We start from the raw sequence: 21,431 nt of genomic DNA on the forward strand, positions 1-21,431 counted from the left end.
TTTCATTCTTTAGAAAATCAATACCCTTCTCGTTCTTCAAAATATCATTTCATTCCTGACCCACCAACCACAACTGCACAACGTGTTAAAGCAATGACAACAGGTGGTGTTCCAGCCTTTATTGAAATATCAAATATGTTCAATAACCCTGTTATTTTGGAAGATTCATTAATACACCAATTTAAAGAAAATGGATTAAGAACAGTTTTTGAAGGAGATTCATTATGGGTTGATTTATATCCTAATCAATTCAATAATGTTTCAACTGGTCCATCTCTTGACATAGCAGACTTAGATAGTGTTGATAATATATGTGATAAAGCATTACAACAACATCAAAATGCAAGTGATTATGATATAATGATATCTCATTTTCTTGGAATTGATCATACTGGACATTATTATGTTACCAACCATCCATCAATGAAAAAAAAATTAATAGAAATTAATAACATTCTTAATAGATCATTATATTCACTACCTGAAGATACATTAGCATTAGTTTTTGGTGATCATGGATTAACAGAAGAAGGGAACCATGGAGGATCAACACTAGAAGAAATAGATGCAGGGTTATTTGTTTATGATAATAGGAAAAATCGAAAAGGAGGAAGAAAAGAAGTTGAGAAAATAACACAAGTTGATATTGTTCCAACGATTGCAATTGGGATGGGTATTCCTATACCATATAGTAACATTGGAACACCTATTCGAGATATTATATTAGGAAGAGAAGAAGAGATAGAAGATATTCAAAGATATGTGAATGCATTAAACATTACAACTAATCAAATTATTCGATATTTAAAAGAAAAAGAAGGGATAAGAAGAGAAGAATGGATAAAAGAAATAGAAAAAGAAATAAAAAAAATTCAAGAAGAAGAAATAAAATATTTTGAACAGAAAGAGAAATTAATAGAAGTAATGAATGAACATGAACGAATAAGTCATGAAATACATAAAAAATATGTTAAACATAAATCAACATTTAAATTTAATTATATGTTAGCTGGTATTATATTAATGATATTATCATTGTTATGTGGTTTATTCTTTGTTTTTGGATATCCACAGTTCCATTTTACTACATTAAAAATTATTCATGGATTCGTTTTAGGAATGGTTCCAGCTTTATTTTTAAGAAGAATATATGACATAGGTATGAGTAAATTTGATCAGTATGTATTCTTTACAAGTCTTTTAGGAGGTCTTTCTTTTATATCGAATTTTGCAAGTCAGTTTAATACATTTATTCTTTCTGGAACTCGAATCACAACAACTGTTACTTTTGATATTGTTTTTAATCTTGTTCTTTGTTTTATTTATGGGTTTGGACAGTACACAGATTCGTACATTAAAGAAGAAGAGTATACATCATTTTATGTAGCAGAATGGCTTTCAATCGTTATGTTCTTCTTTGCACTATCTCAACGCAAACAAGGTAGTACTAAAATATTATGCCTTCATTTTCTTCTTATCATTTTAAGTTCTTGTATTAAATTATTCTCATTCCATGTAATATCCTTATTAGTATTACCCATTGTCTTATACATATTTACACATTCTATAAATATTTCAATTAGTTCAATATGTGCATTTGTTTATCATTTAATAAGACCATACCCAACTTCATTATTAGGAATTATCTTACCAGACACTATTTATTTGTTAACACTCATTTCATTGATTATATGTTATAAACAACGATTATCAGTTATTCACTATTTATATTCATTGATACCAATGGCAACAGTTATACTACCATACTCTTCATCAACAATACTATTATTATTTATTGGTTTTGTTTATGTTTTTAAAGAGTATGAATTTTCAGAGAGTATTACCACTTTCTTCTTGTTTATTGGTATTCATTTCTTCTTCTTAAGTGGACATGCATTCCAATTTAGTGATATTCAATTTAATGCTGGATTTATTGGAATACCATTCTATTCATTCTTTGGAAATGGCTTTTTGGTTATTTTGAATACTTTCTTCTTCCCTAGTATTGCTGTATTAGCTATTGCAGGAATTATACAGTCAAAAGTTAATGGAACACTTCTTTATACTAGAAGTTCAATATTGGTTATGCTGTTCTTTGGCTATCAACTCCTTTCTATTATGATTTTTACTTATTTTGTGTCTGGACATTTAGAAATATTTAGGTTATTTACACCAAAAGTATGTTTTGATGCAGCAATTACAGTTGTAGTGGACGTAGTTGTTTTTGTTGTTTATTTCATTATAAGGGAATCAAAAAACAATCATTAATTCTGCAAAAACAAAGAATATTAATTTCGTTATTCCTTTAATTTTTTTTTTTTTGTTATTATTTGTAGTTCTTTAGAAATATTTAGTAATACATCAAAATATAACCTATCTTTTGAAACCTATAAGATTTATATCCGTTGTTACAAAGTTTAAGAAAAAGGCAAAAAAGAGATAAATACGAATACTAAATAATAAAGTCTACAGTAAAATCAGCAATAATATTGTTTATAAGATCGAACAAGACTCTTTACATAAGGATAAATACAATCAAGAGATTGACCTCCTGATAATAACTGTTCAACTTGATTAATTAAATCATCAATCTCATATGAATTGATTTCTCTTGGAGAATTTGGACAAACACTAATAACATCAGATTCTTGAGAAAGTTCATAACAACTCTGAAGAATTAATAAAACTATTTGTTTATTAATTGTTTGTCTTTTAATCCTTTTTTCTTCTAGGCTAAATATTTTAACTGGTTTTCTTGAACCAATAGAGCAGTGGTTTTCTTTTTTGCATTGAGTAGTATAATTGTACCTCATAATGTGTTTTGGTTTATCAAATTTCAAGATCTAATATATAAGTTAATAAGTCTTTGATCTGTTTCGTCATCCTCAAAACCATTTTTGACTAGTTTTTTACTTCTCTGAAATTAAATTTTTTTATTAATTTCATTTCATATTTATTCCAATAACTATAACTTTTGTTAGTTTCCTTTTTATAAATTTAGATTTTTTATTTTTTTTTTTGATAACTTCAAGATGAATAGTATAATCTGATTTACCTAAGATCGAGATGAGATTTTGTTTTTTATATAGTAAAATTTACTAAAAAGTAACTCCTCTTATAATTTATCTAAAAAAAAATTAACTATAAAATATAACAAAAAATTAATAAATTAATGATATTTACTTTCATATTTAAGTTTTAATAGTTTTAAGAAATTGTTGTATTAAAATTACTGATAGTTTCTTCATCACCACTCTTTGTATTATCAGGGTATTAATGTGCTGGTTTTGAGACTATACAACCAAAACCATCATCATTACATAAGCGATACATGCCATCCTCCGTTTTATTTGATACCAGCGTTTAATCTCTCTACTTTTTATTAACAGTATATGAACAAATCAAACAACTTATCACAAATCGAATAATTTGTACGTATTTGTGTTTAAGGTTTATTAACTTCTCTTATATTTTGTATTTACAATTATCTGTTTATTACTTTTTCATTTTGTGCATTAATTATATCACAATAATGTGTGCTTTCTTTTGTTTCTCATTTTGTACAAAATCTATTCATTTTGCAAATTTATTGAAAAACAAAAAAGAATAAAAAAAGTTACTTAGAAGAGGAATGCAAGAAGAATTAAAGATAATAGAGAAACTACAACATAAGAAGTAGAATCATCTGTTGGGTTAGAATCAGAATTTGATGAACTACTTTGTGATTGATCTGGTACTTCAATACTTTGAATATAAACGTCATTACCTTGAAGAGTTAATTTATAATTTTCAGAACCACAGCTGTAATACTCTTCAAAGTTGAGAGGAAAACTAAACTTTTGAATATTAGTTTTAGTTGGTTCATTAAATTTAGGTGGGTTTGAGAAACAAATACCAGCAATTTTAAATGAACCAGTTTCTTGTGTTGTTGTTGGTCCATTATCATATCCAAAAGTACTTGGTCTGAAATTATCAAAACTGAAATTTTCATCAGAGTTTTCATAATTTAAGTTAATTGAAATATCATAATAAATTAATCTAGAATAATCTGCACCATTATCTTCATACCACCCTCCAAGGAAAAATGCACCAGTAGCAACTTCATCTTCAGACTTTTCTTTATAAAGAACTGTTACAGGATTTGATAAGAATTTGTCAGTGTTAGTATAGATATTAACTCCATGAGTAACAGCAGAAGGACCTACTTTAAATGAAATTTTAGTGTTATACCCAACAAAATCTTGATCGTCATCTGGTAAAATAGTAATATAACAAGACTTTTCATTGTTAAAATTAAAAATGATTGGCCCTTCTACAGGGTCACAATACATTCTTTGATCTGCTCCTTCGTAATCAAATGCACTCGATGGAATTTCAAAAAGATTACGGTCAGTATCAAATTCGTATTTAACTGCAGAATCTTCTGGTTCTGCTTCACTTGATGTACGTAATCTTTTATGTTGTGCTCCAAGATCAGATTGTTTAAAGTAGTAGACAGTGTGTTGAGCAAAACACCCAACTAAGAGTAATAATCCAAGGACTAACATAATCTTTTGAATATTTGAAGATATAAAGTTTGTTTAAATAATAAAATTCTCCTTTAAATTTCGTATAAAGAATGAAACCAATAATAAATAAAATTATTGAATTTTTAAATTAATAAAATTATAACTCATCGAATTATTTTATTCTTGGAATTATAAAAATGTAAATGGAATCTAAAATAAGATTTCGTTTACAAAAAGTTTTATTATAAATTATAGAAATTTTATTATTAAAATTTAGTTTAGTATTATTAGAGGAAGGTATTATATTTTTAGATTGTTATAGAAAAAAATTATATTTTTAGAAGAAAGTACTATTTAAAAAAAAATTAATTTTTTGTTATTAATATCATAATTTAAAAAATAAAACAAAATTTAAAAATTGTTTTTAATGAAATATTTTTGGTTTTCAGGAGATAAGATTTTATAATAATATGAGGAGTTGAACTAAATAATATCACGGAAAAACTTAAAATTGGAACGGTAATGAACTTTAAAAAATTTATCTTCTCAACTCCAATGAACTGATATTTAAACAAAGAAACTAATATTAATTATCATTAAATAAATATGGGAGACGAAGAAGTTCAAGCACTTGTTGTAGATAATGGATCTGGAATGTGTAAAGCTGGATTTGCTGGTGATGATGCACCAAGAGCTGTATTCCCATCCATTGTTGGTAGACCAAGACATGTTTCAGTTATGGCTGGTATGGGTCAAAAAGATGCATATGTTGGAGATGAAGCACAATCAAAGAGAGGTATTCTTACACTTAAATATCCAATTGAACATGGTATTGTTAATAATTGGGATGATATGGAAAAGATCTGGCATCATACTTTTTATAATGAACTTAGAGTTGCTCCAGAAGAACATCCAGTTCTTTTAACTGAAGCACCAATGAATCCAAAAGCTAATAGAGAAAAAATGACTCAAATTATGTTTGAAACATTCAACACCCCAGCTATGTATGTTGGAATTCAAGCAGTTCTTTCATTATATGCATCAGGTAGAACAACTGGTATTGTTATGGATTCAGGTGATGGAGTTTCACATACTGTTCCAATTTATGAAGGATTCTCACTTCCACATGCTATTCTTAGACTTGATCTTGCAGGACGTGATCTTACTGATTATCTTATGAAAATCTTAACTGAAAGAGGATATGCATTCACTACTACTGCAGAAAGAGAAATTGTTAGAGATATTAAAGAAAAACTTTGCTATGTTGCAGAAGATTTCAATGAAGAAATGCAAAAAGCAGCATCAAGCAGTGAACTTGAAAAGAGCTATGAACTTCCAGATGGACAAGTTATCACAGTTGGAAATGAAAGATTCAGATGCCCAGAAGCACTCTTCCAACCATCATTCCTTGGTATGGAATGTAATGGTATTCATGAAACTACCTACAATTCAATTATGAAATGTGATGTTGATATTAGAAAGGATCTTTATGGAAATATTGTTCTTTCAGGAGGAACATCAATGTATCCAGGTATTAACACCAGACTTGAAAAGGAAATGATTCAATTAGCACCACCAACAATGAAGATTAAGGTTATTGCCCCACCAGAAAGAAAATATTCAGTTTGGATTGGAGGATCAATTCTTGCATCACTTTCTACATTCCAAAATATGTGGATTACCAAAGAAGAATATGATGAATCAGGACCAGCTATTGTCCACAGAAAATGCTTCTAAGTCATTTTTAGTTTAATTCATATTTGATTTTATTTTAATTTTTTAATACTTTTGAAATAGGAATTTATTTAGAATTCTTTTTTGTATCAAATAGAAAGAATTTAATCTAAAATTTAGAAATAAAAACATAAATTATTTATTTGTTGGTTAATAAAACACACTAACACTTCCCTCATTTATCCTTACCTCTGATAAGGAAGTCGCTAGTCCATTTGTTAGTTTATGAAGCTCTCGAGAGCTTTGTCTTAAAATTTGCATAGACTTACTTTTTGGTTGTTTAGATAATAAGTTCCTCTCTTCTTCATGAGGGGTTGGTGTGTCAACATCTTTATTTAACGTTTCAAGTTTTTCATTTTTCTTTTGAGGTTCAGGTGGTAACTTAGATAGTCCTACTCCCATTAATGCAATACTGTAATGAATGAAATAAATGAGATTTTGACTTTAAGTAGTTATTATGAGAAGTAACAGAGGAGTGATTTTGAGCAAAAGATACTTTTAGTAGAAAGAATTGGAAGAGATTCGTATAATGCGTTATTATAGAAATAGAATGAATCAATAAAAATAATAAAATAATAATAACTAAATAGAAGAATATCATAATTCTCCCTTCATACAAAAATCATAGATTGAAGTTAACAAATGGATAAGAAGTAAATTAGTTTAATTAAATAATTTATTATTTGTAGACAATTGGAAAGGAACAAATTTAACACCATCACCAAGATAAAATTTGTTTTGGAATTCTATCCAATGAAGTCTTAATGTATGAAGGAATGCAGAAAGAGATTCCATTCCAATAAGAATACCAAGAGTAATTAATGCAAATACAGCAAAGCCAATAAAGGTTAAGAAGAAATTGTTAAGTTCAAGAAGAGTATAAAATACATATTCTAAGAAAACAGAACCTAATTGTGCATGAGCTAATGACAATGCCCATAAACGAAGATAAGAAGCAGTATTAGAGATACATCCAAGAATAAATTCAACAGCATGAATAGTATTAAAAATAATAATTTCTAATAAATTATTACCATTTTCATCATCTGGATCATCTCTTATTCTAATCCATTCTTTTTCATTAAATGTATAATTTGGATTCTTTTTCTTAATTAATTTAAGAATTCTTGGAAATTTTGATTCATCTGACAATAAACTATCTTTTTTATTAGATTTATTTTCATTTCCTAATAAACTCATTCCATCTCCATTTTCAAATTGTTCTTGTAACTCTTCAATAGTATTATTATTTGTTAAAATATATCCATCATTTTCACTTGGAAGATAAGGAATGTCATTATTTTCTTGTCTCATATCTTCAGTAATAAAATCATTATTTTCTTGATTAAATGCTTGGTAATAATTATCTTGACCTTGTCCATTTTCATTTCTTTTTTGATCTTTCTTTTTTAATATATATATAAGAATTGGTTTTGGAATCATCATTGCAATAACTGATAATATTGTGAATATAAATAATATTGGTTCAATAAAACTTTGTCCCCAAAACATATGATTTGATTCTGTTACTATTCCAAAATTTTGGAACATTTCTAAAAAGACATTTGTAATCATTGGTGCATCTTTAATAAAACACATCCACTTAATAATAATAAAAACAAAGGTATCCAAATGTACAACTCATAAATATTATTTCTGGAAGAAATTGAAATACTACATCTATTAAATTCTTATAATGAATATGATTTATCAATGAAATCCAAATTCCTATTGTCATGTGCCCTACTCCAATAAGAATTGACATTTTCATTTTTAATGAATTGTAAAAATATAATTCGTTATTAGATGATTTCCATATTGGGTCAACACCAAATGGATAAACATAATTTGGGTTACTTCGTTCATAAAATAATCCATTTTCTTTATTCCATGACGTTCCAAATAAATCAATAGCAATTCCAAAAAATTCATTATATAAAGCACCACAATAAATAGAAAATAATCCCATTAATAAAATCATCCATCGTGCTCCAAACAACATATCAAATATTTCATTTCTTTTTGTAAGTTCAATTTTCTTTTGGAATATAATCATTACAAGAGCAAATAAAAATACAATAGTACCATGTCCTATATCCCCAAACATTACTCCAAATAAAAATGGAAATGTAATAATATACAGAAATCCTGGATTAACTTCTCCATATTTTGGAATACTATAAGAGTCACAAAGATCTTGTGAACACTGACTAAACGATGTAGTTGGAATGTATGTTGGTGGAATAGCATTTGGATGTGGTTGAATAACTCCAAATAATGGTTTAATTGGTCCTTCTATTTCTTCCAATGCCCTATTAATTTCATTAAATTGATCTGTTGGAAACCATCCTTCTCCACATAAATGAGAATGTCCTTCATCAACATAAAACATATTAAGAGTAAAATAAACTTGACGTTCTCTTTCAATAACTTCATTCCAAATATTAATATCACTAGCAATTAAACGAAGGCATTGTCTTTTAGCTTCTAATGCTCCATTTAATACATCTGTCAGTTCATTTAATTCTTGTCCTTTTTCGTTAATATAATTTATACGTTCAATAACATCGATTGGCATTGAATCAAAAATTCTAGCTGAAGACGTTGAACATATTTGATTTAATTTATTTAATACTTCATCTCCTTGTACAAACACAACAAATCCAGTTCTTCTATTATCAATTGGAGCTGATCTTGTAACTACAAACCCACGAGACACTCTCCAAATAACCATTCTTAATGATTCCCATTTAGATGTATCTATAATCCCAACCAGATACTTTAATGATTGTGCTGTCATTTGATCAATATCTTGGCCAATTAATTCAGTAATATGTTCAGCTAATGAAATAGCTTCATGAATTCCACTAACCGCACGTTCAGCTGAAACAACATCAGAACTTAATTGTTTAAGATCATTATCAAATGTTCTTATTTTTAATACTAGTTGTTCAGAACTTAATTCAGATTGTTGAGCATCAGCTGTTGCAATTGGTAATAAGTCTACAGCCAAACTATTTCTTTTAAATACCTTATTAAAACCATCTCTACTTTCTTCAAACGAAATAGTTTCTTCAAATAGTCTGATAATTCGTTCTATTTCTTCACATCTTTTAATTTCATTAATAAATCTTCTATCAAAACTTGCTAGATTATCATTAAGATCTATAAATTGAATTATTCCTAATTTTCCAATTCTTTCTACAGTTTCAATAGCAATATTTGATGGAACAATAAGTTGTCCTAATGACATATCTTTCCCTCGAAACATTTCTCCCATATTTTATTCAATGAATTTTTCTATTTACTTTCTAGTTCTTTTTTTAAGTTCATTAACAATTCATTTTCTATCGTCTTCTAAGACGTTTTGTTTCTTCTTTTAATTCCTCATTTTTTTAAGTTTTATATAACGTTACTTGAAATTAAATGATTAATTCTTTGAATTAATGATAAAAGAGAATGATAATAAAAAATAACGTTAAATAAGGATATTAAAAAAAATTATTAATTATGAGAACAAGTTTTGCGAGAATCATCGAGAAACTCATACCCATAATAAAATTCTTTCCCAAACATAATTTGTTCACGGGCTGTTTGTTGAAACGTTTCTGATACAAAGGAAATCATATCTTCACCAATATTTTGAATAGCAACAGAATCAAGCATTATATCTAACTGGTCATTCCAAAGTTGAGTAAATTTAATTAGTTGAACTGTTTCAACGCTCTCTTTTGATCTTTTTGTTTTAATTTGAAATCCATCTCTTATCAATAACTCCGTTAATTGATTACAAGTAAGGGCAATACGATTTCTTTGAGTATATTTCATGAGCTGGTTGTGTGTATACCTTCCATCATTTTCTTTTTCAGATTCGAGTAATTTACATTTACATTCCAAATCCATTTTAAAATTAATAAAGGTACTTCCTCGTTGAAGTGAGACAACAGTAAGAAAAGGCAATGATTTCTTCGCCATTTTTGGTTTTTTTAAAACAATATTGTATCCCATTGATATAAGTAATCTCAACAATGTCCCTTGAATTTGTGACTCAAATGATTTAGACTTTCGTTTTGATAAGAAAAATGGTTTTCTCCCTTTATTGAGTAATGGTGGTTCATCAGAGTCTTCTGGTGGTGGTTTGACTTTATCACTATTTGAATCTTCCATATGTTTTCTGACTTAGACAAAACTAATCTGAATTTTTGTAGATTTCTTTTTTCATTTTATTTCTTCCTCAACTCATTTTTTTAAATATTATATAAACTATTAAATAAAATTAATAAATAAATTCATTTTGAAAACATTCTTGAGTTTTTCATACCTTCAAAAATTTAACCAAACTCAACAAAATAAGAATATTGGAAAGAACTTGAAACAAAATAAAAAGATTAGTTAAAACGTATCCTGTTTTTTGCAAACCAAAAATTTAAGAAGTGTGTCATTCTTTTTGTCATAGAAAAATGAAGGAAAGAAAAAATAAAAATGAAAATTATATTTCTAATAAAAAAAAATAGAAACAGAAGGAAGTATTTTTTTTTTGAAAGAAAGAAAAAAATTGAACTGTATTCAATTACAAAATGAATACATTAACAGAACAAATAGACCCCTTAGATAAAGAAGCAAAACAATACAAAAAATATTCATTCAAAGAAAAGAAAAAACTAAAAACTATTGCTGGAGGTGCGTCTGATATTGGTGTACGTCAAGCAAATGAAGATACATTCCGAATTATTCCTAATGCTCAACAATTAGTACCAATGAAAAAAAATAAAAAAATGGGGTGTGAGTATTATGGATTATTTGATGGACATAATGGATTAGAAGCATCAAAATTTTGTGCTGAACTTATGCACGAAGAAATATTAGAAGATCCTGATTTTGTTAATGGATATTATGAAAATTGTATGGTAAATGCATATTATAGAATGGATTGGTTATTATGTAATTATCATATTAAAGATAATAGTGGATGTACATCAGTTACTGCACTAATACAAGGAAGGTATTTAGTTGTAGCAAACGTAGGTGATAGTGAGTGTCTTGTTATTAAATGTCGTTATTCAAATGAAGTTGAAGTATTAACATATAAACATACAGCAAAAGATGAATCAGAAAAACAGCGTATGAAGTCAAAAGGAGGAATAGTTTTTAATGGTAGGGTATATGGTTCTATGGTTGTTTCTCGATCATTAGGAGATAAAACTTATAAAGTTTGTATTTAATTTAGTAACAAATATATAATTTAGTCATTTAATTGATTTAATGAAATACTTAAGCCTTAGGGTAAAGGAGTTGTTATTCCTGAACCTTATATTAATATTTATGAATTAACAAGTGACGACAAAATTATTGTATTGGCATGTGATGGCGTATTTGAAAAAATGTCATATGATGATGTTATGGATTATGTATGTACACAAAAACAACAAGGAAAAAATCCTCAAGAAGTTGCAAGAAATTTAATTCAAGAAGCAATAGCAAGAGGGTCTAGAGATAATGTTACAGCTGTTATAATATTTCTGAATTGGTGTTAGTTTGTATCTAATTAACTTTTCCCTAAAAAAAGAGTTCTTGGAATAAATTACAATCAACCAAATGAACTTCATTTTTTGTTCTTCTTTTATTCTTTTGAGAATGAACTTATTGTTCTATATTTATAACCCCTTAAAATAGGTTTTTTAAATTAAGATTTTTTTAAAATTTTTCAGTTTTATTTTTTTATGGCAGTTTTGTACTTTTTTCTTAGAAATTTTAATTTTTGTTTTATCAAATTTTTTTTGTTTAAACAAAAAAAAATAAAAGAGCTAAAAATATTTAAGAAAAAAAAGGAACTAATAAAACCATTAAAGGAGAAAGAAATGAGCGGATCAGAAGAATATGATTTCCTTTATAAAATAGTATTAGTTGGAGAAAGTGGAGTTGGAAAATCCAACTTACTTTTAAGATTTACAAGAAATGAATTTGATCCTGATAAACGATCAACTATCGGTGTAGAATTTGCTACACGATCTATTAATTATTGTGATAAAAATATTAGAGCTCAAATTTGGGATACTGCTGGACAAGAAAGATATCGTGCTATTACCAATGCTTATTACAGAGGTGCTTTAGGTGCTTTGGTCGTTTATGATATTACTAAAAAGACATCATTTGAATCAGTTGAGAAATGGCTTGCTGAGCTTCATGAAAATGCAGATAAAAAAGTAGTTCAAATGGTTATTGGTAATAAATGTGATTTAAATCAGACAAGAGAAGTACAAACTAGTGAAGGTGAAGAATTAGCTAAAAAAAATAATGCATTCTTTTTTGAAACATCAGCTTTAGATGGAAGTAATGTTGAAGAAGCTTTTATGACATTACTAAAAAAGATTTATGATGATTCTAGTAAATCTGTTGATGGAGAGCAAAGTAGTAATAATGAAATTAAACCAGCAACTGAGCCTATTGATCTTGGAAGTCAAAACAATAAACCAGAAGAAAAGAAGTGTTGCTGAAATAAAAAGAAGAACAGGAAATAGGGGAATTATTTCCGTTGTTTTAATTTTATTTTCAACGTTCTTTATTTAATTTAAGTTTTTAATAATAAATGAATAATTTACTATTAATTAATAGAATTTATAAATAGAAGAACAAGTATTATTTTTTATTGTTATTATAATAATTAAAAAAATAATTAAATTGAAAGAATAAACACTAACAAAAAATTTAATTATTGATTTAAATGAGTGTTGATATAAATCATTTTTTATTCATCTTCTTCTTTTTGATTAAATATTTTTTTTGGTTGGTCTGGTGATAATTCCATTTGCATTATTTCTTCTATATCTTTCATAAATTTATTTGCTTCTTCATCACTAAATTGTGATGGATTTGGTACAACTGAATAAAATTCAACAAGACTTGTTGGTGGATAGTTTGCAATAACTATTTTTTCTTGGGGAGTAAAGTCAAATTGTTTAAGATATTCAGCAAGTCTTAATAATCTACGTTTATGATATAATGGTCGTGCTGTTTGTGTTTCATGTTCTCGATATATAAAATACTCAAAACTTGTTAAGTCAATATTTTTTTTAACTTTGTGATTTAGTAATGACATTAATTCAGCATTACTTAAAAGTCTATCTTCTACTTGTTGGTTTTGCATATAATATAATAAACTAGGTTTAATATTTCAGTTTTTATTCTTTTGATAATTCTTCTTTGATTTTTTTTCTTTTTTTTTTTATTGTATTATCTTTTGCTTTTTGAACTTTTATTTTTCTGATATTATTTTTATTGTAATCTTCTTATTTCTCAATACTTCTTATATTATCTTTTTTTTTTGAGATAATCAACCTTTACTTTATTGCATGAAATTTTTCATCGTTTTGTCGCTGTTATTTAAAAAATGTCTTGTTGTGTTCATTTCTACTCTTTAGGTTTTTTTTTTCAATACACTTCAAAATTTATTATTTTCTTGTTTTGTTAGTATTTCAATGAAACAAATTCTAAGCCATGAAAAGGTAAATTGAATAGAACTAAAAAATGAAAAAAGAGGAAGATAAAATAATAAGAAAGAATAATATTTTATAAACTATATTAACTGACAAAAAAAAGAAAATTTCAATAGAATAACTAGAAAATAAACTACTTTTTATAGTTCAATTTATGGAAAAGGATTCTACTAAACATCGAAAGAAAAATAATAACATTCCTTCTCCACGAGAACTTAAAACTAAAGGAAAGAAAATTGATACTTCTTTATCTTCTACACAACCAAACACACCAAAAGGAACATCAGCATTTTATTCTTCATATTCTGAAGACAAATACGATTCACCAAGAATTAATGAAAGTTCATTAAATCCAAAAACATTTAAAGGAATTCCAAATATAGTAGATAATTCAATTAAGTATTTAAGAAATACATTAATACTAAGTACTCTTTATCAACGTTCTATTGATCAATGGGATAATGAAGAAATATATTCATTAAATTTTGTTCAAAACATACCAGCTTTAAAACAATTATTATCAACATCAATTAATCCAAAAATAATTTTACAATTTAATTATCAAGATTTTATTAATAATAAACTTAGTATTTTTGAATCACAACGTGTAACTCATTATATTTCACAATTACGAATGATACCAAATATATTTAGTTTGTTAGTTTTTTATTTAAATTTTATTTTCATTTTAATTCTATTCATTTGAATCATTTAATTATTTTTATTTAAGTAATAATAATTTAGAACATTTAACTTCTTTAACATATTTTGATAATACTGATATTAAATGTGTTTTTAATTTATTACAACGATATAGAAATGGAAGTTCAATTAATCTTTATCAAGAAGCTAATCCATTTCTTGTAATTGTATTATTAAAATATTTTTTCTTATCATTACCTCAATCATTCTTTTGTGATAAATTAATTATTGAATTGTTAAGTATTATAAATTCTTCTTCTATTGATAGTGAAATAAGTTCAACATCAAATAGAGGTATTCAGTGTTATTCTTGTTCTTCAGAACAGACAAAAAGTTCAGAAGAAACAACAAATTCATATGATACCATTGGATCAAATACATTATCAACAAAAAAAGTATATAAAGAAAAAGAAATTAAAACAGTTTTAAAACAATATCTTGATATTGAAGAGCAATTAATTTTTCAAGAAATTATTGAATTAATTCTTGACATAAAAGAGGTGTATGGAAGTGAAGAAGGAAGTTATTGTACAAGATTTTTCTTAGAATGTTTTTCACCAGAATATTCATTTGAAGAACCAATTTATTCATTAATTCCATCATTATATACAAAACATAAATACGAATCATTATTTTTATTTGATTCAGAAGATTCATATATTGGTGAAATAACAAAGTGTATCTTTGATAATGTTAGATGTCCATTATCTGTTCTTAATGAACCATTAACAAATCAAGAAGTTACAATTCCAGGAAAATTAGCAATAACAAATTATAGAATTATTTTTATTCCATCAGTAAATCTTGATGTTCAAAGAAAAGCAATACTTGGAAGATTTTCTCAATGTCCATTAAATAATATTATTGAAAAAAAATGGATTGAAATGGAAGGACATTCAATAGAATATGCAATGAGAATTATAACAACGAATTATAGTATTCTTACATTTTTTTCATTTGACAATATATTTAAAATTATTGACAAAATTATAGATGAAATTATTAATGAAGGAATACATTGTATTTTTGTTAATAGTAATTTAAAATATACAGTTAATAATAATATTGATTGGAAAAATAGAATAAAACGATATCATTGGGAAATTTTTAAAATAAATGAAAGTAATGATAAATTACCATTTAATGCACCATTAATAGAAACAAATATTAAATGTTTAGAAACAAATAGGGAAATTTATATTTGTTATCATATTATTAATACAGGAGCAAATTTATATAGATTAACTATTCCTTCTATTAAAAATTTAAAAAATGAGATAATAGTTGACATGAAAAATGAAGAAAAAACTAAGTGTGTTGAAGTTAATATTAGTGATTTAGAAACATTTGAAAAAACATTTAATGATATATTAAATAATTTATCAAGTAATAAAGATTCTTTAAATTATAGGACATTTATTGAAAAAATTGGTAAAGTAAATACTTTTGTAACACACTTTTTATCAATATGTGAAGAAATTATTTCTTTATTAAATAGAAGTAAAAGTGTATTATTAATTCCAAAAAATTTAAAAGAAAATGAAGTTGGAATATTTTCAGGATTTATTGAAATTATATTAGACCCTTATTTTAGAACTTTTAATGGATTTATAGAAATGATCCATTGTGAATTTTCTTCATTACATTTTGATTTTGAAATACAAAGAAATAGTTTTTGTTTCTTTATTGTTTGTTTATTCTTATTATATAAAACTTATCCAACACAATTTGAATTTAATGAGTCATTACTTCATTTTATTTTTTATCATTATAACTCAAGAGTCTTTAAAGATTTTAATCAAAATGATATATCTTCATTACAAGGTTATATTCAATCCCATTTAAATGATTTTAAAAATGAATTTTACGAAAATACATTAGAAGTTATTCCTCTTCAATTTATAAAAGTTCATTTTTGTAATGAAATCTTTTGTCAAGTTCAAACATACAATCCACAAACAGTTGCTAAATTACTTCAAAACTGTCGTACTGGAGATTTAAATTTACAAGAAATGAATCTGTTTTTCTTTCCAATTCATCCCTCATTTCCAATATTAAATGGAATAACAAAATTAGATTTATCAAATAATAAAATAAATGATTTTCCAACTGAAATTGGTAAATTAACAGGACTTATTGAATTAAATCTTAGTCAAAATAAATTAATTATATTAAATGATATTGTTTCTAAATTAACATTATTAACACTATTAAACGTTGCAAATAATAATCTTACTTCTATTCCAAAATCTATTACAACGTTAAGTATTATTAATTTAGATATTAGTAATAATGATTTACAAAGACTATCTTCTGTTAATTTCCCAAGTTCTATTCAGAAATTATCATTAAGATCAAATTTCTTTTCTTCTTCTATTTCAAATTTACAATTAACTTATCTTGATATAAGTGAAACACATGGATTAGAACAAGGGGATTTTGCTTTGTCATTACCAAAATCATTAGTTGAATTAGTTTTAAATAAATGTTTTATTGAACATGTACCACTTTCAATATCTAAATTAACTAATTTAGAACGTCTTGATTTATCTATGAATGAAATTAGTAATCTTCATCCTTCTTTCTTTACAATGACTCAACTAAAACAATTAAATCTTAAAAAAAATCCTATTCCACAATTATCATTTATGTTTAGTAGATTAGTTTGTTTAACTAATTTACTCATTGACGATATCGTTTCTATTCCAACAGTAATGAAAAATATGTTTCCTGAAAGAGTAATTAAAGAAAAAGTAATAAAAAAAGTAAATGATGACGAGTTTCAAGTATTTTTAACTGGTGATATATCTAAAAGTGAAATTTTATCTCTTTTAGCAAAAAAAAGTGGAAAAGAAGTTGATGGTAGATCATTTCTTTTAGAAAAAAATATTCTTGTTAGTGATATTCCTTGTGAAGTTATTGAAGAAAATCCATTTTTAATATTAAAAAATTCAGTTTTTGTTATTTGTAAACGAGTTACAAAAGCAAAAACAAATGCTGTTCCATTCTCTAGATTATTAAGCTTCTTTTCTTTTATTAGATTAAAACAACCAATAATTTGTGTTAGTGTTAGGGTAAATGAAGAAACATTATTAAAACAAGATGATTCAATTCAAGAAAATTTAAAAATAACTTATCCAGAACTTAAAGTATCATTCACTTATTTTGATATTAATGGAAAAGACAAACAAATAAAAGATTTCTTAAAGATTATTAAAAGTGCTACTGAACAATGTAAAATAAATATCTCTCCATTAACAAATAAAGTTATTGATGAGCTTAAATATATTGATACAATTCCAGGTATATTAGAAATAGATTATCTTAAAATGCTTATGGAATCATTATATATTAATAATGATCAATATAAATTAATTATTGAAACATTACAATCATTACATCAAATTTTCTTATACCCAGAAACATATTCAAATAAATTATCAAATTATACAATTCATACTTTGAATAATAGACCACACAAAAATCATTATATTTTATTATCTTATCAATTACCTGAAATTATTTATCAAATTTTATCAAAAAATGAAACATCTACTGGAATTCAACTTCCTGATTTCTTTTTAAATCCAGAAATACCTCATTTAACATTAGAACAACAAGAATATATCTTAATTTTATTAGAATACTTTCAAATTATTTTTGTATTAAGGAAATCTTTCTTTGAACGTATTGGCTTAGCTGATGAATTTGAACAACTTAATAGATGTGTTAATAATCCTAATTTAACTAATAAATACAGTTCTCAATCAATGTCTAAAAGTACTACTGAGAGTGGTTTAAATCAATCTACTAGATTACTATTTAATAATTCTACAAATTCAATGACTACTATCCCTCTTAAAAAGTCTTCTTCCTTTAAAAAACACGGAAGAACACCAAGACTTCAATTACCAATAGAGTCACTTAGTCCAACATCAGGTTCTCCATTTAGTAGATCTCCAAGAGGTTCAAGGATAGAAGTTATAGATAAAAAACAATCATTACCAAAAGTAATGATTTTAAATTATTATGGATTATCACCAAATATGGAAGATGGATTATGGGAAGAATGTAAAAAAGATGAAGTTGAAATTGGAAGATGTTATAGGTATAATTGTCTTCCAATTCAATTTTGTATGATGTTATATTCATTATTATCAGTTAAATATTCAGTTATTAGAGGATGGAGAGGAGGAGTATTATGTAATATTGCTGTAGAAGAATCACATTATCAATTATTAGTAGAGTGGGATCTTGATAAATTAAGAATATCATTTAGATTAAAAATAATTGTTAGTGATGTTAATTCATTCCTTAGAACTAAAGACATTTGGCAAGAAATTAAAATATTACTTAATATAACAATGAAATATTTTCCTCAAATTTTATCAACTTGTGATGTTTTGTGTCCTCACTGTCTTACAAAATTGGTAAGTGTTGATAGTTGTTATTGTATTTCTATGGATGAAATTGATGAGACATTACAATGTGGATTATTTGCAGATATATTTGGAGATCATTGTATAGCCTTTGCTTTAAATTGTTGGGATGTTTTAGTTCATAAATTAGAAATGAAGAAAGAACCAATAAAAAAAGAAGATATTGAAACATTATCAACAATTACACATGGAAGTTCGTCACAAATTAATTTATGTAAAGTAAAAGGATTTAATGAAAATGTTGTAGTAAAAGAAATGGAAATTGATTTGACAGGAATGTTAATGAATGGTGATGATTATGTATCATATTATATTGATCGAGTAGAAGATTTTCTTAGAGAATGCGAATTTCTTACATTCCCTGAAAGTCCATATATAGCTAAAATTTATGGATATTGTTTAAATCCATTAAGTATTGTAATGGAATATTTTAATGGAGGTTCATTGTTCCAATATATTTCAAAAAATCATAATATTCCGTGGAAAGAAAGACTTCAAATAGCTATTTCTATTGCCAAAGGAATGACAGTATTTACTAGTCAAAAATGTCCAGTAGTTCACCGTGATTTAAAATCACCAAATGTTATATTAAAAACTAATAAAGAAGGTAAAATAACTCAAGTTGCTATCACTGACTTTGGACAAAGTATTCCAACATTCGCAGAAAATTTTAAATCATGTCATTGTGTAGAATGTTTATATTGGTTAGCACCAGAAGTAATTGAAACATCAACGTTTGAGTTGGAAAGTGATGTATATTCATATGGAATGATTTTATGGGAATTATCTACTCTATCAGCTCCATTTCCTCAATTTAATTTTATGGAAGAAGTTCGTTCATTTATTATGAGTGGAAACCTTTTAGAAATACCACCATCTCCATATCCAGAATTTGATAGTATTATTGCTGATTGTTGGAAAGTAGCTAAAGCACGACCTTCGTTTGCTGCGTTGGTAGTTAAATTAACAAAAATTTACAAACAAATGTAATAAAAAAATTAATTCAACGTCATTTCTTATTTTAAAACATAATTAAGTAAGTTATTTTAATTAAAAAAAAAGATAAATTATTTAATAAAAAGAATAACTTGATTAACAAAAAGAATAATATGTTGAAAGTCTCCAACTTAAACAATTAGTACCAAATACTTTAACTGATGATGGAATAGACATTGTTTCAATATAATCACTATTTGAAAAACATCCTTTTCCAATTTTAGTTACTGAAGATGGAATACAAATTGAAGAAAGACTTGGTAATCCAGCAAAACAATATTTTTCTAATGAAGTAACAGAAGGTGGAATTATATTTCCATTTTTTAAACGGTCATATTTAGTGAATTTAATAAAAGGAGTTTTTATTCCAGCTGATTCAAATAAAGGTTTTGTAAATAATGGGATTGAAAATTTAATCGTTTTATCAAATGGGTGATAGTCAAATTTTTGTAATGACAAACAATTAAAAAAACAATTATTTCTTATTCGAGTTACTGAAGAAGGAATGTGAATTGAAGTTAATGAAGTACAGTCTTGGAATAATCGTTCATTTAAAGTATTAATACAATCAGGTATAACTAAAGATTTTAGTGACAAACATTTCTCAAAACAACTACTTCCAATAAATGAAACTGATGATGGAATTATTATTGTTTTTAAAGAACTACAACCATAAAAACAAAAAGCCCCTATTGAACCAAGAGTAGTTGATAATTGAATTGAAGTAAGAAAATTACATAAATAACAACATGAAATTGGAAGAGAATGAATTGAACTTGGAATAATTAAAGAATGAAGAGAATTTTTACACAAACAACGTGGACTAAGAACTTTAATAGATTCTGGTATATTAAGTGTTTTTAATGAATAATTACCATAAGCATAATAACCTAGATAATTTGCTTGAATTGGAATTGTATCACCAAAATCATCTCTATCATATATAGAATATTCAACTCTTAAAAACTTTCTTTGAATTCTATTTGTTTTATTTTCTTGAATAATTTTTACATATGTTGAATATTCTATTTTACAATCATAAACAATATTTTGTATTCCTTTAAGTATTGGTTCATCATTTGAATAAATAATTTGTGTTTGAAGATTTGGAAAATATTTTTTCATTTTTAATGTTATTGGTATTGGATTATAATGATATTTCTCTAATGTTAATTTAAATTTAGAATTTACTAAAGTAATATTAAAATAATCATGAATATTTTGAAAGTATTTTCCAACAATTAATATTGAATATCCATCAAGTTGTTTCATTTTAATTTCAAATTTTTTTTAGTTTTTTATTTTTTATTAAATAATTTATTTTTATTATAAATTAATTTCTTTAAAAAATTAAATTTTAAAAATGTCTAAAATGAAGAAATTTAATGTAATGTTTCTTCATCTTCATAATGAATGGTAACAACTGGCTTAATCAGATTTGAAGGTTTTTTATGCATTGTTATTAAAGCTTCTTCTAATTTGTCAAAACCTTCAAATCTATGAGTAATTAATTTTGAAACATCAATCCTTTTAAATTCTAATAATTTTGGATAATTTTT

At 25.6% G+C, this 21,431-nt stretch overlaps 12 protein-coding genes across 12 annotated transcripts in view, besides 26 other annotated features; 5 read left to right on the top strand and 7 right to left on the bottom strand.

Annotated features, from left to right (window-relative positions):
• The window catches only part of EDI_125350 (GPI ethanolamine phosphate transferase, putative), a gene marked incomplete at both ends in the record, with an annotated part of 2,460 nt that extends 192 nt beyond the window's left edge, over positions 1–2,268 (top strand). The window contains one exon of the mRNA XM_001733262.1: positions 1–2,268. This exon is cut by the window's left edge and continues 192 nt beyond it. Coding sequence (XP_001733314.1) covers positions 1–2,268 — 2,268 coding nt within the window.
• Positions 807–891: a microsatellite.
• Positions 2,269–2,304: 36 nt separating the features above from the next.
• Positions 2,305–2,332: a sequence feature (AT_rich).
• A 145-nt stretch (positions 2,333–2,477) lies between these two features.
• Positions 2,478–2,813, bottom strand: EDI_125460 (uncharacterized protein; the record flags this gene model as incomplete). Its single annotated transcript, XM_001735835.1, has 1 exon — positions 2,478–2,813. The coding sequence occupies one exon, from the start codon at positions 2,811–2,813 to the stop codon at positions 2,478–2,480; it is 336 nt and encodes a 111-aa protein (XP_001735887.1).
• A 107-nt stretch (positions 2,814–2,920) lies between these two features.
• Positions 2,921–2,958: a sequence feature (AT_rich).
• A 28-nt stretch (positions 2,959–2,986) lies between these two features.
• Positions 2,987–3,020: a sequence feature (AT_rich).
• Positions 3,021–3,115: 95 nt separating this feature from the next.
• Positions 3,116–3,204: a sequence feature (AT_rich).
• A 416-nt stretch (positions 3,205–3,620) lies between these two features.
• On the bottom strand, positions 3,621–4,547 carry EDI_125470 (uncharacterized protein; the record flags this gene model as incomplete). Its single annotated transcript, XM_001735836.1, has 1 exon — positions 3,621–4,547. One exon carries the CDS (start codon positions 4,545–4,547, stop codon positions 3,621–3,623), a length of 927 nt encoding a protein of 308 aa, XP_001735888.1.
• A 79-nt stretch (positions 4,548–4,626) lies between these two features.
• Positions 4,627–4,671: a sequence feature (AT_rich).
• A 74-nt stretch (positions 4,672–4,745) lies between these two features.
• Positions 4,746–4,948: a sequence feature (AT_rich).
• A 166-nt stretch (positions 4,949–5,114) lies between these two features.
• Positions 5,115–6,245, top strand: EDI_125480 (actin; the record flags this gene model as incomplete). The annotated part of the gene is made up of 1 exon (XM_001735837.1): positions 5,115–6,245. The coding sequence occupies one exon, from the start codon at positions 5,115–5,117 to the stop codon at positions 6,243–6,245; it is 1,131 nt and encodes a 376-aa protein (XP_001735889.1).
• Positions 6,246–6,248: 3 nt separating this feature from the next.
• Positions 6,249–6,387: a sequence feature (AT_rich).
• Positions 6,388–6,799: 412 nt separating this feature from the next.
• Positions 6,800–6,824: a sequence feature (AT_rich).
• A 72-nt stretch (positions 6,825–6,896) lies between these two features.
• Positions 6,897–6,927: a sequence feature (AT_rich).
• EDI_125500 (vacuolar ATP synthase subunit A, golgi isoform, putative) lies at positions 6,906–9,522 on the bottom strand (the record flags this gene model as incomplete). The annotated part of the gene is made up of 2 exons (XM_001735838.1): positions 6,906–7,795; positions 7,884–9,522. 2 exons carry the CDS (start codon positions 9,520–9,522, stop codon positions 6,906–6,908), a joined length of 2,529 nt encoding a protein of 842 aa, XP_001735890.1.
• Positions 7,244–7,275: a sequence feature (AT_rich).
• A 208-nt stretch (positions 9,523–9,730) lies between the features above and the next one.
• Positions 9,731–9,754: a sequence feature (AT_rich).
• On the bottom strand, positions 9,747–10,409 carry EDI_125510 (uncharacterized protein; the record flags this gene model as incomplete). Its single annotated transcript, XM_001735839.1, has 1 exon — positions 9,747–10,409. The coding sequence occupies one exon, from the start codon at positions 10,407–10,409 to the stop codon at positions 9,747–9,749; it is 663 nt and encodes a 220-aa protein (XP_001735891.1).
• Positions 10,410–10,483: 74 nt separating this feature from the next.
• Positions 10,484–10,532: a sequence feature (AT_rich).
• Positions 10,533–10,694: 162 nt separating this feature from the next.
• Positions 10,695–10,764: a microsatellite.
• A 55-nt stretch (positions 10,765–10,819) lies between these two features.
• On the top strand, positions 10,820–11,776 carry EDI_125520 (protein phosphatase 2C-2, putative; the record flags this gene model as incomplete). Its single annotated transcript, XM_001735840.1, has 2 exons — positions 10,820–11,452; positions 11,525–11,776. The coding sequence occupies 2 exons, from the start codon at positions 10,820–10,822 to the stop codon at positions 11,774–11,776; spliced, it is 885 nt and encodes a 294-aa protein (XP_001735892.1).
• Positions 11,777–11,916: 140 nt separating this feature from the next.
• Positions 11,917–11,964: a sequence feature (AT_rich).
• Positions 11,965–11,988: 24 nt separating this feature from the next.
• Positions 11,989–12,043: a sequence feature (AT_rich).
• A 57-nt stretch (positions 12,044–12,100) lies between these two features.
• Positions 12,101–12,736, top strand: EDI_125530 (rab11, putative; the record flags this gene model as incomplete). The annotated part of the gene is made up of 1 exon (XM_001735841.1): positions 12,101–12,736. The coding sequence occupies one exon, from the start codon at positions 12,101–12,103 to the stop codon at positions 12,734–12,736; it is 636 nt and encodes a 211-aa protein (XP_001735893.1).
• Positions 12,737–12,800: 64 nt separating this feature from the next.
• Positions 12,801–12,965: a sequence feature (AT_rich).
• Positions 12,966–12,987: 22 nt separating this feature from the next.
• Positions 12,988–13,386, bottom strand: EDI_125540 (uncharacterized protein; the record flags this gene model as incomplete). Its single annotated transcript, XM_001735842.1, has 1 exon — positions 12,988–13,386. The coding sequence occupies one exon, from the start codon at positions 13,384–13,386 to the stop codon at positions 12,988–12,990; it is 399 nt and encodes a 132-aa protein (XP_001735894.1).
• Positions 13,387–13,417: 31 nt separating this feature from the next.
• Positions 13,418–13,565: a microsatellite.
• A 217-nt stretch (positions 13,566–13,782) lies between these two features.
• Positions 13,783–13,824: a sequence feature (AT_rich).
• A 65-nt stretch (positions 13,825–13,889) lies between these two features.
• Positions 13,890–19,866, top strand: EDI_125550 (serine-threonine protein kinase, putative; the record flags this gene model as incomplete). Its single annotated transcript, XM_001735843.1, has 2 exons — positions 13,890–14,388; positions 14,480–19,866. The coding sequence occupies 2 exons, from the start codon at positions 13,890–13,892 to the stop codon at positions 19,864–19,866; spliced, it is 5,886 nt and encodes a 1,961-aa protein (XP_001735895.1).
• Positions 14,273–14,318: a sequence feature (AT_rich).
• Positions 14,398–14,478: a sequence feature (AT_rich).
• Positions 16,592–16,614: a sequence feature (AT_rich).
• Positions 17,781–17,817: a sequence feature (AT_rich).
• Positions 19,867–19,892: 26 nt separating the features above from the next.
• Positions 19,893–19,957: a sequence feature (AT_rich).
• An 11-nt stretch (positions 19,958–19,968) lies between these two features.
• On the bottom strand, positions 19,969–21,144 carry EDI_125560 (uncharacterized protein; the record flags this gene model as incomplete). The annotated part of the gene is made up of 1 exon (XM_001735844.1): positions 19,969–21,144. One exon carries the CDS (start codon positions 21,142–21,144, stop codon positions 19,969–19,971), a length of 1,176 nt encoding a protein of 391 aa, XP_001735896.1.
• Positions 21,042–21,083: a sequence feature (AT_rich).
• Positions 21,143–21,237: a sequence feature (AT_rich).
• Positions 21,238–21,402: 165 nt separating this feature from the next.
• EDI_125570 (alcohol dehydrogenase, putative) overlaps positions 21,403–21,431 on the bottom strand; it is a gene marked incomplete at both ends in the record, with an annotated part of 633 nt that continues 604 nt past the window's right edge. Inside the window, one exon of the mRNA XM_001733263.1 lies at positions 21,403–21,431. This exon is cut by the window's right edge and continues 604 nt beyond it. Within this exon, the coding sequence (XP_001733315.1) occupies positions 21,403–21,431 (29 nt within the window).

This window comes from Entamoeba dispar, genomic scaffold (assembly GCF_000209125.1).
Source record: "Entamoeba dispar SAW760 scf_1105229459447 genomic scaffold, whole genome shotgun sequence".
Classification (NCBI taxonomy): Eukaryota; Evosea; order Mastigamoebida; family Endamoebidae; genus Entamoeba; species Entamoeba dispar.